This window comes from Prunus mume, linkage group LG2 (assembly GCF_029339155.1).
Source record: "Prunus mume cultivar Tortuosa linkage group LG2, ASM2933915v1, whole genome shotgun sequence".
NCBI classification, from domain to species: domain Eukaryota; kingdom Viridiplantae; phylum Streptophyta; class Magnoliopsida; order Rosales; family Rosaceae; genus Prunus; species Prunus mume.
Window position 1 is genome coordinate 36,961,498 of NC_142699.1, and position 12,947 is coordinate 36,974,444.

General features: G+C 39.2%; 2 protein-coding genes and 2 pseudogenes across 2 annotated transcripts; 2 read left to right on the forward strand and 2 right to left on the reverse strand.

Moving 5' to 3' along the window:
• Positions 1–1,808: 1,808 nt before the first annotated feature.
• Positions 1,809–4,378, forward strand: LOC148920211 (uncharacterized). Its single transcript, XM_089046445.1, has one exon. The coding sequence runs from the start codon at positions 1,854–1,856 to the stop codon at positions 4,194–4,196; it is 2,343 nt and encodes a 780-aa protein (XP_088902571.1). The 5' UTR covers positions 1,809–1,853; the 3' UTR covers positions 4,197–4,378.
• Positions 4,379–7,647: 3,269 nt separating this feature from the next.
• LOC148920212 (uncharacterized) lies at positions 7,648–8,246 on the forward strand (annotated as a pseudogene).
• Positions 8,247–10,153: 1,907 nt separating this feature from the next.
• LOC148920213 (elongation factor 2 pseudogene) lies at positions 10,154–10,745 on the reverse strand (annotated as a pseudogene).
• Positions 10,746–12,015: 1,270 nt separating this feature from the next.
• LOC148920214 (uncharacterized) lies at positions 12,016–12,928 on the reverse strand. Its single transcript, XM_089044565.1, has 2 exons — positions 12,819–12,928; positions 12,016–12,696 (listed from the first exon to the last, which is right to left on the reverse strand). The coding sequence occupies exon 2, from the start codon at positions 12,688–12,690 to the stop codon at positions 12,016–12,018; it is 675 nt and encodes a 224-aa protein (XP_088900691.1). The 5' UTR covers positions 12,691–12,696; positions 12,819–12,928.
• Positions 12,929–12,947: the final 19 nt, after the last annotated feature.

The window sequence follows — 12,947 nt, forward strand, 5'->3', positions numbered from 1 at the left end:
TTTTGTTCCTACTTATCTTGCGTTCCCTTTTTTTGACTTCAGTTAAATTGGACATTTTAAGAACTATTTTCTTCACATAATTATGTTTATCACATGTCACATCCACCCATTGGTCTCTGCAAGGGTCTGAACTCATGTTCCAACCCCATTTGACATCTCTCACTGAATTTCCTGGTGAAAGTTTGTCCATGAATTGCACCAACACTTGCTTGAGTTGCTTTAAGTCTTGATCTTCTGAATTAGCCATTGGAAAGATGAGAAATATCAAAATGGCCAGTACCCAAGTGGGAAAACGATTCATTTTTTCTTATTTTTATGTACAAGTAGAGTTTTTCGTGGACAATGGTTACGTGGTTTTGGTTTCCGCTTTATGAAGTGGGCTTCATTGATGGAAGTTGCAAAACAAGAAGAAAGTAGCAATGTTGAAGTTTGTTTCTGGAATATGACTTGGTGCCAATTGGCTGATACAGACACAGAGTTTGAAGTATTCTTTATGGTTAAGGTTATAACTTATGTACCATGGGGAGCTTGCAGAATGAGCCTCACACCGCACTATAGCCTGTAACAATTCTGAAAAAATAAGTGGAGCCATTGGGAATTTGCGTGTGGTTATAGATTTTCTGTGTGGCTGATTTTTTATTTTTTATTTTTTTTGTTCTGTTCGTAATTATCTTGCCTTCCCTTTTCGGAGAGCAAGTAAGACTCTGTGCCTATTTGTTGAAGGTGGCTTGTCCTTGAATATGGGTACCAGATCTTATGATTTAGTTTCTTTAGTCTTCAAAACTCACTAGCATTGTTGTCACTTGCTTTGTTGACATTTTTTTTTCCATTTATTTGTGCAAGTGTATCTACAACGATGATCCTAACACCTGGACCTGTCATTGATTTTCTAATAACCAACTAGGATGTACGAGAAGCTCGCTACATTGACTGGGTTAAGGTAAAAAAGAAAACTGCTAAATTATATAGGGAAATGTCCCCCACTACCACCCATTTGCTAATATTAACTAAAAATACCACCCCTTCCCAATTTTTGTAAAACTAAAACCTATAAATATGAAATTATTGTCCTCCTATTGCTGATTTATCACAAGTTCATCAATTTTGGTCTCTCTTAGCTCACGCAGCTCTCTCTCTCTCTCTCTCTCTCTCTCTGCACAGCTCTCTTTCTCTTTGGTATATGTCTATCGCAGCTCTCTGTCTCTCTTGGCTCTCTCTCTCTGTAGCACAACTCTCTGTCTCTGTCTTTGCTCTCTTTCTCATACCGCAGCTCTTTCTCTCTCTAGATTCGTTATGTCTGTTTCTCCCCATATTCGGTCTTGCTCTCTGTTTGGAATCGCGAACCCCTACCTTTAGGTATGTCTTCTGAATAGCTGCTTGCAACCGTGAAGCTCTAGTGGATTGCCGACCTCGAAAAGGTAGTGTTGATGGTTATTTTCTTTTAATATCAGTGGGATTATGTGAAATGGGTTACATTTTGATTGTTTGGGTTTGTGTTAAATTTGTTTTGGCTTTAATTGCTTTGGGTTAGGTTTTGTTGAATATCCATGCTGATTCATCTGGGTTTGTACCAATTGCACTTAGATTGGTCTGGATATGTGAATCTTGAAACTTGGGATTTTCCATTTGATGTAGTAGATCTGTATAGTGTGATTCTGATGTGTTACACCAGTGTTCCTCTTATTTTACTGTCGTATTGTTGTTATGTTGCTGTTATATTGCCATTATATTGCTGTTATATTGCGGTTATATTGCTGCTATATTGTATGGTTATTGTGGTTATATTGCTGTTATATTGTATGGTTATTGTGGTTATATTGTGTTAATGAACTGTTGTTTTGTCATGGTCAGAAATGGAGACAATTGTTATTCTCGTGTGCTACAATGGAAAATGGGTCACCTCGAAGAAGATGTGCAAATACGAAGGGGGTGACTCAAAAGGCTTAATAGTTCCACGGACCATCAAATTTGCTGAACTGTTGGACCGTGTGCATCAAATTGGTAATACAAACAGCAGGGAAGACAAGGTTTGCTTAAAATTCTCAGTTTTGGTGGCCTCGAATGAGTGGAAGCACATAAAGATTGAGGATGATGATGATGTCAATTTTTTTATGAAGTACAATTCTGAGGTAACACCTTCAAAACTAGCTCCCTTACTCGTGAGTATAGAAGATAAAGGACTCACAAATGATGTAGTTGATAGTATGCATATCACGACAAATAGTAGTCGGATGGGTCGTTCTTCAGTCGCCATTGTTGAAAGCAATGAAGTAAGTTGGAATAATACAAATGGCAATGATGTGGGAGGTGAAGTAGGGACAGATTTTATGGATATGATTGATTTTAGCGAGGTGGAGGACATGCATGGTGGTGATAATGGTACTGAAAGAAATGAAGTGTCAGTGTACTCTGCCCCTCCTATTTTGGGCTGCTTGAACACATCTGCCCAACTGCCAATAATGCGTTTAGGAGGAGAATCTGAACCCATTCGTGAACATTATTGGAATCAAATAGGTGAACAGAACCGGTACAATGAAGCCGGTGTAAATGATGGGGAAGCATATTTGGATAGCGGGTGTTCGCGAAGTGATTGGAATCCGAAAATTACAGTTGGGCAAATTTTCTCTAGTAAGAAAGCATTGTTGACGGAGTTACAGTTGACGGCAATAAGAGGCCACTTCGAATTTAAGGTGCAATTCTCCTGCACAAAGAGGTTGCTTGTGGTTTGTTGTCAACGTCCATGCCCATGGCGGGTCCGAGCATCGAGATTTGGAGAATACAGCTTCATGATTGTGAGGTGTACAACTGTCCATGAATGTGATTTGAGGTTCATAAGTGACAACCATCGTCAAGCAACCGCAGCACTTGTAGCCACTTCATGTAAAAGGAAGTTGAAGGATTCTCGGACAATATACACACCAAGTGACATTATGAGAGATGTGAAACACAACTTTGGTTTAAGAATCCATTATTCGAAAGCTTGGAAAGCAAGGGAGTTAGCTCTATTGTCCATTAGAGGATCAGCGGAGGAGGCATATTATATTCTTCCAGCTTATTGCTATGAATTGGAGCGTATGAATCCCGGCACAAAAACACACATCCAAACTGATGAGAACAATCACTTTGTGTATTTATTTATGGCGGTTGGCGCATGTATTAGAGGGTTTTGTTCTTCCATGCGCCCAGTGATAGCTGTGGATGCCACTCATTTAAAATCCAAGTACAAGGGTGTTATGTTTGTAGCAAATGCATTCGATGGTAATCGAAATATATATCCTCTTGCTTTTGGGATCGGGGATTTGGAGACGGATGCATCATGGCATTGGTTTTTCACTAAACTTCATGAAGCCATTGGTGAGTGTCCCAATCTTGTTATTATTTCTGATCGAAATGTTAGCATACAGAATGTGTGGAACAAAGTTTTTCCAACTGCGCAACATGGCATATGCTTTTATCATATGAAGGGGAACATGAAACGCACTTGCAAGTTGAAAAAGCGTGATCCAATACTTATGCACTTTGAGCAGGCTGCGAAATCTTATTCCATTGCTGAATTTGATTGTCATTTTCGCAAGATCAAGCGAAAGGAACATGTTGCTCAATATCTTGAAGAGGCAGGGTTACATAAGTGGTCTAGAGCTCACATGGATGGACGCCGCTACAATGTAATGACAACAAATATTGCGGAGTCAATCAACTCAGTCCTTAGGTTTGCAAGGACACTGCCAGTGGTTCATTTGATAGGGGAAATTATGAATCTCCTTGTCAAATGGTTCACCGAACGTCGTGAGTTGGCTTTGAAGTGCACAACAACATTGTGCCCCAATTTTGGAGAGAAGAAGTTGAGGAACAGGTTGGAGGATGCTGCAACGATGAATGTGGTTAAAGTGAATAATGCACAGTTTAATGTTTTGGACGGTCATATGGATGGCCTCGTAGATTTGACGAACAACACTTGCAGTTGTAGAAAGTTTCAGCTTGAGCAGCTACCTTGCAAGCATGTAGTTGCAGTTTGCCGCTTCTTGAAAGTAAATGTATACTCAAAGGCTTCTCGGTATTACACTCGGAAAACCTGGATGGATGCTTATTCGGATAGCATCTACCCGATACAGCCTCACGGAATGTGGGATATTCCTGAAGATGTTCGAAGTCGAGTTGTGCTGCCTCCCATTGCAAGGGTCATGCCAGGCAGATGAAAGAAGATAAGAATTCCCTCGCAAGGAGAGGGCACCATTAGAAGAAAGTGCTCAAGGTGTGGTTCCGCAGGCCACAATAAAAGCACCTGTAAAAACACTATTCCAGTGCGCAATGTATCTTAGACAATATGATTTCTGTTGCTTTGGTAGATCATGTCAACTTTACTTTTATTTGTGGTGGGTTTCGTGTTATGTTGAATGGGAATTCTTTTACATTTGCATAATTTGGGTTGCATTGCTACAGCATGCTGTATTAAATCGTCCAGATTGCCATTATATTGTACTTTTATTGCAATGGTATTACTTCCATATTGCTATTATAATTTGAGTGCGAAATTAAAGGGCCTGGAATGTAATTCCAAATGGATCCAAAACATTCAAGTTCTTTGAATTCCTTTATGACACAGTTACCGTGATACTCCGACTATACCTTCTTTTGTGATTACAAATTCGGCCGATGCATAGGCCACATGTGGGGCAAATACAAGGTGAAATGTCCTATGTGTTTGACTACATATCGTTGTTGAAGGAGCATTACGAATGTTAACCCCAATAGATTGCTCATGTCCAATGGATAATTTAGGGGTTGAAAGAGGAAGGAGCACGAGGTTTTGGGGTGTCGTGTTTCTGTAATTTAGGGGATGTGATGGTGCTACAAGGCATGCATTATATATATAGAGTTCATTTTGAAGGTCTGTAATGTAGGTCATATGTCTTTTAAGGGATGTATAATTCATCCTTTTTCCAGGTTGTAATTACTTTTATTTTTTGTATTTTTGTATTTTTTTGGACCAAATAATTTTAAAAACATTCTGATGACTACGTACTGTAATATGATCATATTGTAACCCTATCACTACTCTATTGCACCCTTATTGACATAATATTGCCATTATACGCATGTTTATTGCATAGTTATTGCTGCTATATCGCCACTCAACTGGACACCGATAAACTGTATACGCACAAAAACAAAAAGAGGCATCATCATTCCATAAAATCCTATTTCCAAACTTACATAATACAACAACATTCGACCAAAAAAAAAAACATAATACAACAACAGGCCACCCCATCGTTACATAATACAAAAAGAGGCGACCTCATAGTTTCATTTCCCTGCTATTGACAAATTCGAAGTTGCATACTCTTCAAGTGCGGCGACCACAACCCATGAAATTCATGACCCCGGCCACAGTCATGTTGTCCCAGTTTCCTGCCGGATCCACTATTTTTGCAAACTTACGAAATAGTTCGAATCCGCTTTCCACTTCTTGTTGCTTCAACTTGGCCATTTCTTCTGATTCCTTGAATACCATAATTGCAGTGGCAGGGGCAATTTCAATTTTTCCTTTCATTGCCTTTATATGTAGGAGATGCATGCGGGCATGATAACGAGAGCGAATTGTGCGGTTTTTTATGACACCTCATCTAGCTTGGCCCTCCACAATTTTTGAAACTATGTCTGCATGGAGATTTTTCCAAAACATTGTATTGCCTCGACATTGCTGCATGCCATGGACCAAGTCTGCAGTGAGTGAATTGGGTGACTTGCCTTCTGTTTCAATCTTCCCTCCTTCAGTAATTGAAAGCGTTTGGTTTGGTGTGAGGTTATGATCCATGGTCTTCGATATTTATTGTAGGCTGCTGTATGACTTAATTGGAAATAAAGGGGTCTCAATGCGATGGAAGTGAGGCTGATGGGGAAGGTAATGGCTGCAGTTAATGTGATGGAAGTTTTCACCTTCCATTCAGCTAGGTTGATTAATATAGGCAGCCTTTTCAGCATGGAGTAATTGACAGAGTTATTGGCGGGAGGAATGAGGGGGAGTAATTGGCGGGAGGGATTGGCGGGAGTCTTAGGCGGGATAGTCTTGGGCGGGAGTTATTACCCAGTTCACTGTATGACTTTTTCTAATATATTTCTATTTTGGATGTTCCGAACTTGGTAATTTTCCCATTATGTAATTCAAATAAGGGATTTGCCTATTTGCCTAATTGACCAACTCATTCAAATTGACCAATATGGTTATTGTCTTATTTCTCATTTCAGCAATCTCAATTCGTTTCCATGTTTCCATTTTTCATATTTTCCTATTTTCCATGTGTCATCCAATTTTTCATTATTTTTGCCTATTTTTCCTATTTCCCATTTTCGTATTTTGCAATTTCCCAAGTTTCCTTTTATACTATTTCCAGTTTTCCAATCTTTTCAATGTTCCTATTTTCCCATTATGTAATTAAAATAAGTTGCCTACTTTGCCTAATTGAGAAAGTAAATAAAATTGTCCAATATGGTAATTGTTTTATTTCCCATTTCCACAATTTCAATTCGTTTCCAATTTGCCTATTTTCCACGTGTCCCTGTTTCCTATTTCCATTTATCCAATTTTCAGTTTTTGTCCAATTATCCAATTTGCTTGTTTCCAATTGCCCTATTTTCTAAGTTTCCTTTTTTTCCTATTTCCAATTTTCCAATTTGCTAACTTTCCTTTTGTTCTATTTCCAATTTTGCTATTTTCAAAGTTGCCTTATTTCCTAATTTCCAATTATCCAGTTATCCAATAGTCCAATTTTCCAATTATCCAATTTTCAATTTTCCAATTTGCGAATTTGCCTATTTTCCAAGTGTCCTTTTTTCCTATTTCCTATTTCGATTTTTTGATTTTTCGAATTTTCCTTTTTTCGAATTTTCATGTTTTCAGAGTTTCCTTTTTTGCCTTTTGCCTATTTTCCAAGTTTCCTTTTGTTCAATTTCCAATTTTCCAATTTTCCAAGAGTCTTTATTTTCCAATGACCCAATTTTTGAAGTGTCCTTTTTGGCTTTTTCCAAATTTCCAAGTGTCCTTTTATCCTATTTCCTAGTTTCCTGTTTCTAATTTTCCTTTTTTCCTATTTCCACTTTTCCAAAATTCCAAGCTTCCATTTTTTTGTATTTTCGTATTTTCATATTTCCGATTTTCCAAATTTCCAAATTCCCAATTTTCCAATTTTCCTTTTGTTCTATTTCCAATTTTCCAAGTTTCCTTATTTCTCATTTTCCAAGTTTGCACTTTTGCTAATTTGCTATTTTGCTATGTTCCAATTTTCTTTTCTGAAATTCGCAATAAATGCTTAGTTACATAGTCCTAGTTTGGGTTCAAATCCACACTTTCCAATTTCCCATGAAGGTTAGCTTTTTTCCGTTTGTCAGCCCATTTAATTGTTGTTAATGTAATCTTTGTCTTCTGTGAATTACAGCCAACGAGTTAATTGTCTCCTTTGCAATCCCATCAATTGAATGCACCACCTAAATACCGAATGTACTTAATATCAATTCCTACATATAACTCAAGCTTCCTATCAATAATTGCAACTTAGCCAACTTCTTCAACCTCAGAAAGGTAATGAGTCGTACTCAAATGCAAACATTCAGTCGCCAGGTGTGAATTGTCCCCATCAATAGTTCAAGATGTCGGATGTACGCCCTCCAAACGAGCATGGCAGTTACCCGGGGGACCAGCCATGGCATGTGCCATTCCCATCTCCACCTCCGACTCCCAATCATGATCCCACTTCATCTGGAAGTGAGGTGAGAGCGAGTGATCCGCTTGACAAAATCTCAGCCGTCAAGCACGACCTCCAATATTTGTCTAAGGCAACAGATTGGTGGGAGACTAAATGTGATATTCATGGCCAAGTTATGGGAAATTTGGCCAACAAGTTGAACAAAGCATATGCTGGAGAAGTGAAGCAAACTTTAAAAGCAAACAGTCGGAGCAAAGAGTTAGAGTCGTTGAAGTTGAAATTGGAAGAGATAAAGAAAAATGCCGTCGATAAATTCACCAAATCTGAAGAATATAACCATGAAATGGTTGAATGTTTCAACAACGGCTTCGAAATGTTCCGAGATTATGCGTCGGTCATCTCACCATACTACAATTGGAGTGAAATTGATGTACCAGGTGTCCGCAGGTGCTGAATATGGGTCTTGAGGGAATGGCTCATCATAGCCTCGTGCATGCAGCGAGGAGAAAGCCCAAAGACATTGATCTTTTCATGGACCTGTAGTAAGGGTAAGTGCTGCTGCAGTTCATCTCACCCGAGTACATGGATCTTTTGGTGCCTTCGTTTTTCCTTCGCGGAATAGGATTGTTAAGGTTCGGATGCGATTTGGTTTGCATGTGTCAAATGTAGTCGTACTTTTTGGATGTGTGTGTATTGTATGTAGATTCACTTCATATTGCTGTTATATTGCGTGTATATTGCTTAATATTGCCTTGGTATTGTAGACATATTGCATGTATATTGCTTAATATTGCCTTCGTATTGTATACATATTGCATGTATATTGTTTAATATTGCCTTCGTATTGTATACATATTGTATGTATATTGCCACCCTATGAGAAGTATATTGTGATCATATCCCTATGGTATTGTACTTATATTGCTTTAATATTGCCTCTACAGTGAAGTATATTGGCCTGATATTGCTATTACATCGTATGTCAATGCCATTTGGTCTAATAACAGTCTCCATTTCGTTCAAAGTAATCCTCAATTCAAATATCACGGACAGGACAATTGTTATCCATCCTTATATTACCATGAATTGATGTTTCCTTTTGAAATGATAGTTGGAGTTGCACATCGATTCATATTCAAAAGGAAAGTAATTCTCTCCCTCAATGAATCGTCCTTCAAAAGAAGGCAGCTTTGAAATATTGGGTAAAAAATGCAAGAGCCACGGTAAATTCATTGGGCTCAAACCACATCTTACAAAACCAGGATGATTTTTGGCATGCTTGAAAAGAAGGGTCAAATACAATAGAAAAGAAAATCCATTCAAGCTTGGCCAATGGAATGCACAATAACCCTTTTACATCTCCTTCCAACACCAGTGTTTTGCCTGCTTTAGGGTGCCATAAACATGTTTTCTTCCCCTGACTTTAACTAAATGAACTTTAGTTTAATTACTTGTAAGCTCCAGCTAGGTCCTTCTTTTTCTCTTCTTCCTCTTCTTCTTCTCATGACTCTTAAGAGGCAGTTTGATGTAAAGAAATCCTAAGATTTCCATGTGATGCACACGCAATTGGAATAAATAAACAATAACAAATAAAGGGATCAGTTCATTAGTGGTTACATTTAATCTTATCTATGACAAATGTAAGAAGAAAAATACAAAAAAAATTTCAAGTCTCATCGGATGGTACCGTAGACCTCTAGCTCCATGCGGAATTTGACAGAAGAAAACTGATTCCGAATCTTTCATATTTGTAACCACTTTGCTTCTTCTCCGAGCAGGAAACAAAAATAATAATAATAATAATAATAATAATAATAAACGGTGTGATTTCAATTATTTCAAAACATGTATGTCAAAACCGTTTGTTTGACATTATAAGGGCATCTCTCACAGAATTAAGGCCATAAAAGAAACTAAACATGCTATAAAGTCCACATTAATATTTACTTCATCTCCATAATCATAATATTGGGGGAAAAAACCACGGACAAATACATGAAATGTAAACCAACTCGGTACTGACTCTGAGATTGTGTACATACAACTTGGAACACCCAAACCAATTCAAGCTAAGCCATCTCATACGTATGCCTACATCAAATAACAGTGTATGGTCATCTTCTTTAGAATATTGCAATCAACACTTGGTTGAGACGGACCTGCAAAAACAACTGGCACACACATATGACACACATAGATAGAGTTTATGAATGGGAGTTCCAGAATTAAGACCTCTGTTAATTTGTAACTGCCACCGAGTCTGTTCATAGTGCCAAATGCAGCTATCTTGCACACAGATATGACAAGCCAAAAGAAAACAAGCAAAGTAACAAAGAAAATAGAGGATGGTGACTACAACAACAGGGTTGGTACAAGCATTAAACAAAAACAAATAACTGAAAACCAAAAATAGGCACTGCAATGGAACTACTGTCTCAAACAAACTCAGTCATCCAATTGTTGGATATAATCAAAGAAATTACTCAAAGTTTCTCCTCAAACTCGGATAGTGGGGTCATTTGCTCCTTCAAACCCTTCCTCTTACGGATATCTATCACAAGTTCTGAAGCACTGGGATCCAGCTTCCAATGGATCGACATCATCATCTACCAATGATCAAAGACACATTGTGGGAAGGCACTGCCCTGAAGTCGAAGCCCTCATTGACCAGAGAACCCAAAACATGCAATGACGGGTAGGTATGCCTTCATATTGTATGCAGTGGAGTACCAGGCCTCTGCATTTCCTGAAACACGTGCCCACGTTTCGATTAAGAACACCGTAGATACCACTAACCTGCTCTGGAGCTTGATTTCAACAAGATATACTGAGTTCAAGGAGGCTTGGCTTGGCAGTGGTGGGAAGCATAGATGAGTGTCCTAGCGGTGGGAATGACCTGACCACCTCCTCTGTGGATGGCATCAGCATGAAGAACCACATCACACACTTCAAAGCAAATACCCCTCATGAAGACATTTACCTCATAAATATGCCTCCCCCTTAACCCCTCTATTGCAAGCTTCAGTCGGTAATATTTGATCTTCGACTGGTCAATTTTATGCACAAAGCCCGGCGAGATGCTCGATGAATTGAACGGTCATGATTCCGCAAGACGTACTGTGAGGCCAATAAGTTGGGAAATTACAACTGCATTTATGTAAAATTTTGAAAAAATGAACTAAATTCACAATTCTTACCCATCTCGTTGTTGTGGCACACCTCCAATGATGCAAACTGAGAAAGGCGTAAACCTCGACATCTGCAGCCCCTTTTGCTTCACCTCTTCAACCTCAGAATCTTCATAAAACTTCATATTGTACAGCACTCGTGCAAGCGTATCGCTAACAGGTTGCAGAAGTGTAACCAGCCGAAGATTTGGTATAATCAACATATGAGTCATACACAGTTGCAGTATGTCGGACGAAATCAATTTCGATTGCAACCCAATGGGACTCTCGAAGATTATATGGAAAATACACTTTGCGGACTTTTTTCCAAGCTTGGGCATACCCGTGTTGCCACGTACCGTGCACAAAGTGATGTACATTCTTCAGCTTGTTGGTGGAAGGTCACGGTGTTTGAAGCTGCTGCCTTCTTCGATCCACGTGTCTTGCCAGTCGCTTTTAACGGCTCTAGAAATTGCTGCAGACATTGAAATGAAACCATATGACATAATGACGAAGGAAAGCAAATGAAGCAGTGAATGTAACATGGTAAAAAGTGTACCTGCAAGGCATAATCTGCCGTTGTCCAGTCGGTTCCAAATAGCAACGGATGAGAGAGTTGCCGTTTCCGGATAAGAAAGGTTGCCATTTCAGTCTTGACAGTTGACATATAATATCAGCACATTTTCAGACAATTGTACACTTAAAAAAGGTGAGAAAACAATTGAATGATCATAATAAAGTAGAGATTTGTGTATTCTTACCCTTGAGCTAATCCATGCCGTTTCATCGATGAGTTTGTAGAAAAAATCAGCGCCCACTGAAAATGCTTCAAGCTGCACCTGCACACTAGAAAAGGCAAACTTGGAACGGTTACGTTTGTACTCATCTCATAAATCTGACTTTGTTGATGACAAATATACACATGCATATTAATAGGATGACAATTGGATTTCGAAGGTCAAGAATGCGAACCTGATATCGTTTTTCCAGGCAGTGCAAAAATCTATTACTGCCTTCACATCTTCAATGGGCAGCGGTTTTGATGGATCAAAACATGGCGGGGTTGCAGTCGCATCCGACACACTCATTGTCCTCTTCTTCCTCAAAGGATCAGTAAATGGACTTAATAATGTCCGGGCGGGCGCTCATCTCTGACCTTTACCTTCCACTTCTTTTTTTTCAACACTCAAACTACCTTCTTCATCAGCAGCCATACTAATTGTAGGTATACTTGGAGGATTCATCGGACCTCCCGATGGCACTCTGTCAGCTATTTTCCAATCTTCTAACAAAAACATAAGTATTTGGCAGATTTCGTCACACCCGGCCACATCTTCCGGGGTAGGCAGCTTCTCGGATTGTGCATGCGCAGCTGCTTCATGCACTTGTAAGTCAGGAACTGGAGTGACCATGGCTGCGGAAGGTTCGGCTCCATCACTGGGGACTTGTGTTGCCATTGCTGCCGATTTTGTGGGCGGAGTGACATTGTCATGTAATGGCGACAATTCATTGTCACCTCCTTCATTCATATGAGGAGTATCGAGGTCCTCATGTCCTTCCCCAGCTTCTTTCACCCCACCATCTTGTTTTCGCAGCTGCTCTAGCTCCAGCTTAAAATAATGCTCCATTGATGCCACTGTGTTGCGCAAATCCTCCACACACTTGTTATTTCTTTCAACTTTGGATGACTCCCTCCGTACCATTTCTTCCAACTCATGCACTCTGTTGTGAAGCGCTCGATTTGAACTGGCAACTTTGGCGAATTCATCCTTCATCCTTTCAAAGTCACGCTTCAAAGTGCGTAACTCAGTGGACGCCATTTTACCCTGCATTCAGTTATAATGCAAGTGTTACAATATTTCCAAAATATATCGGAACAAAACAACAGTTCATTTCCTATTGTATTATGACATATATATTGGAATATTGGAAAATAGGTAATGCTTGCCTTAGAAGACGACGGAAGGCTAGCAGTTTCTTCAATGTCCTCATCTTTTTCTTCTACAGAGGCAGACGTGCTGGTTTTTTGTTCAGCGTCATCGCCAACCAACTCAACAAGTTCTTGATGTTATCAACA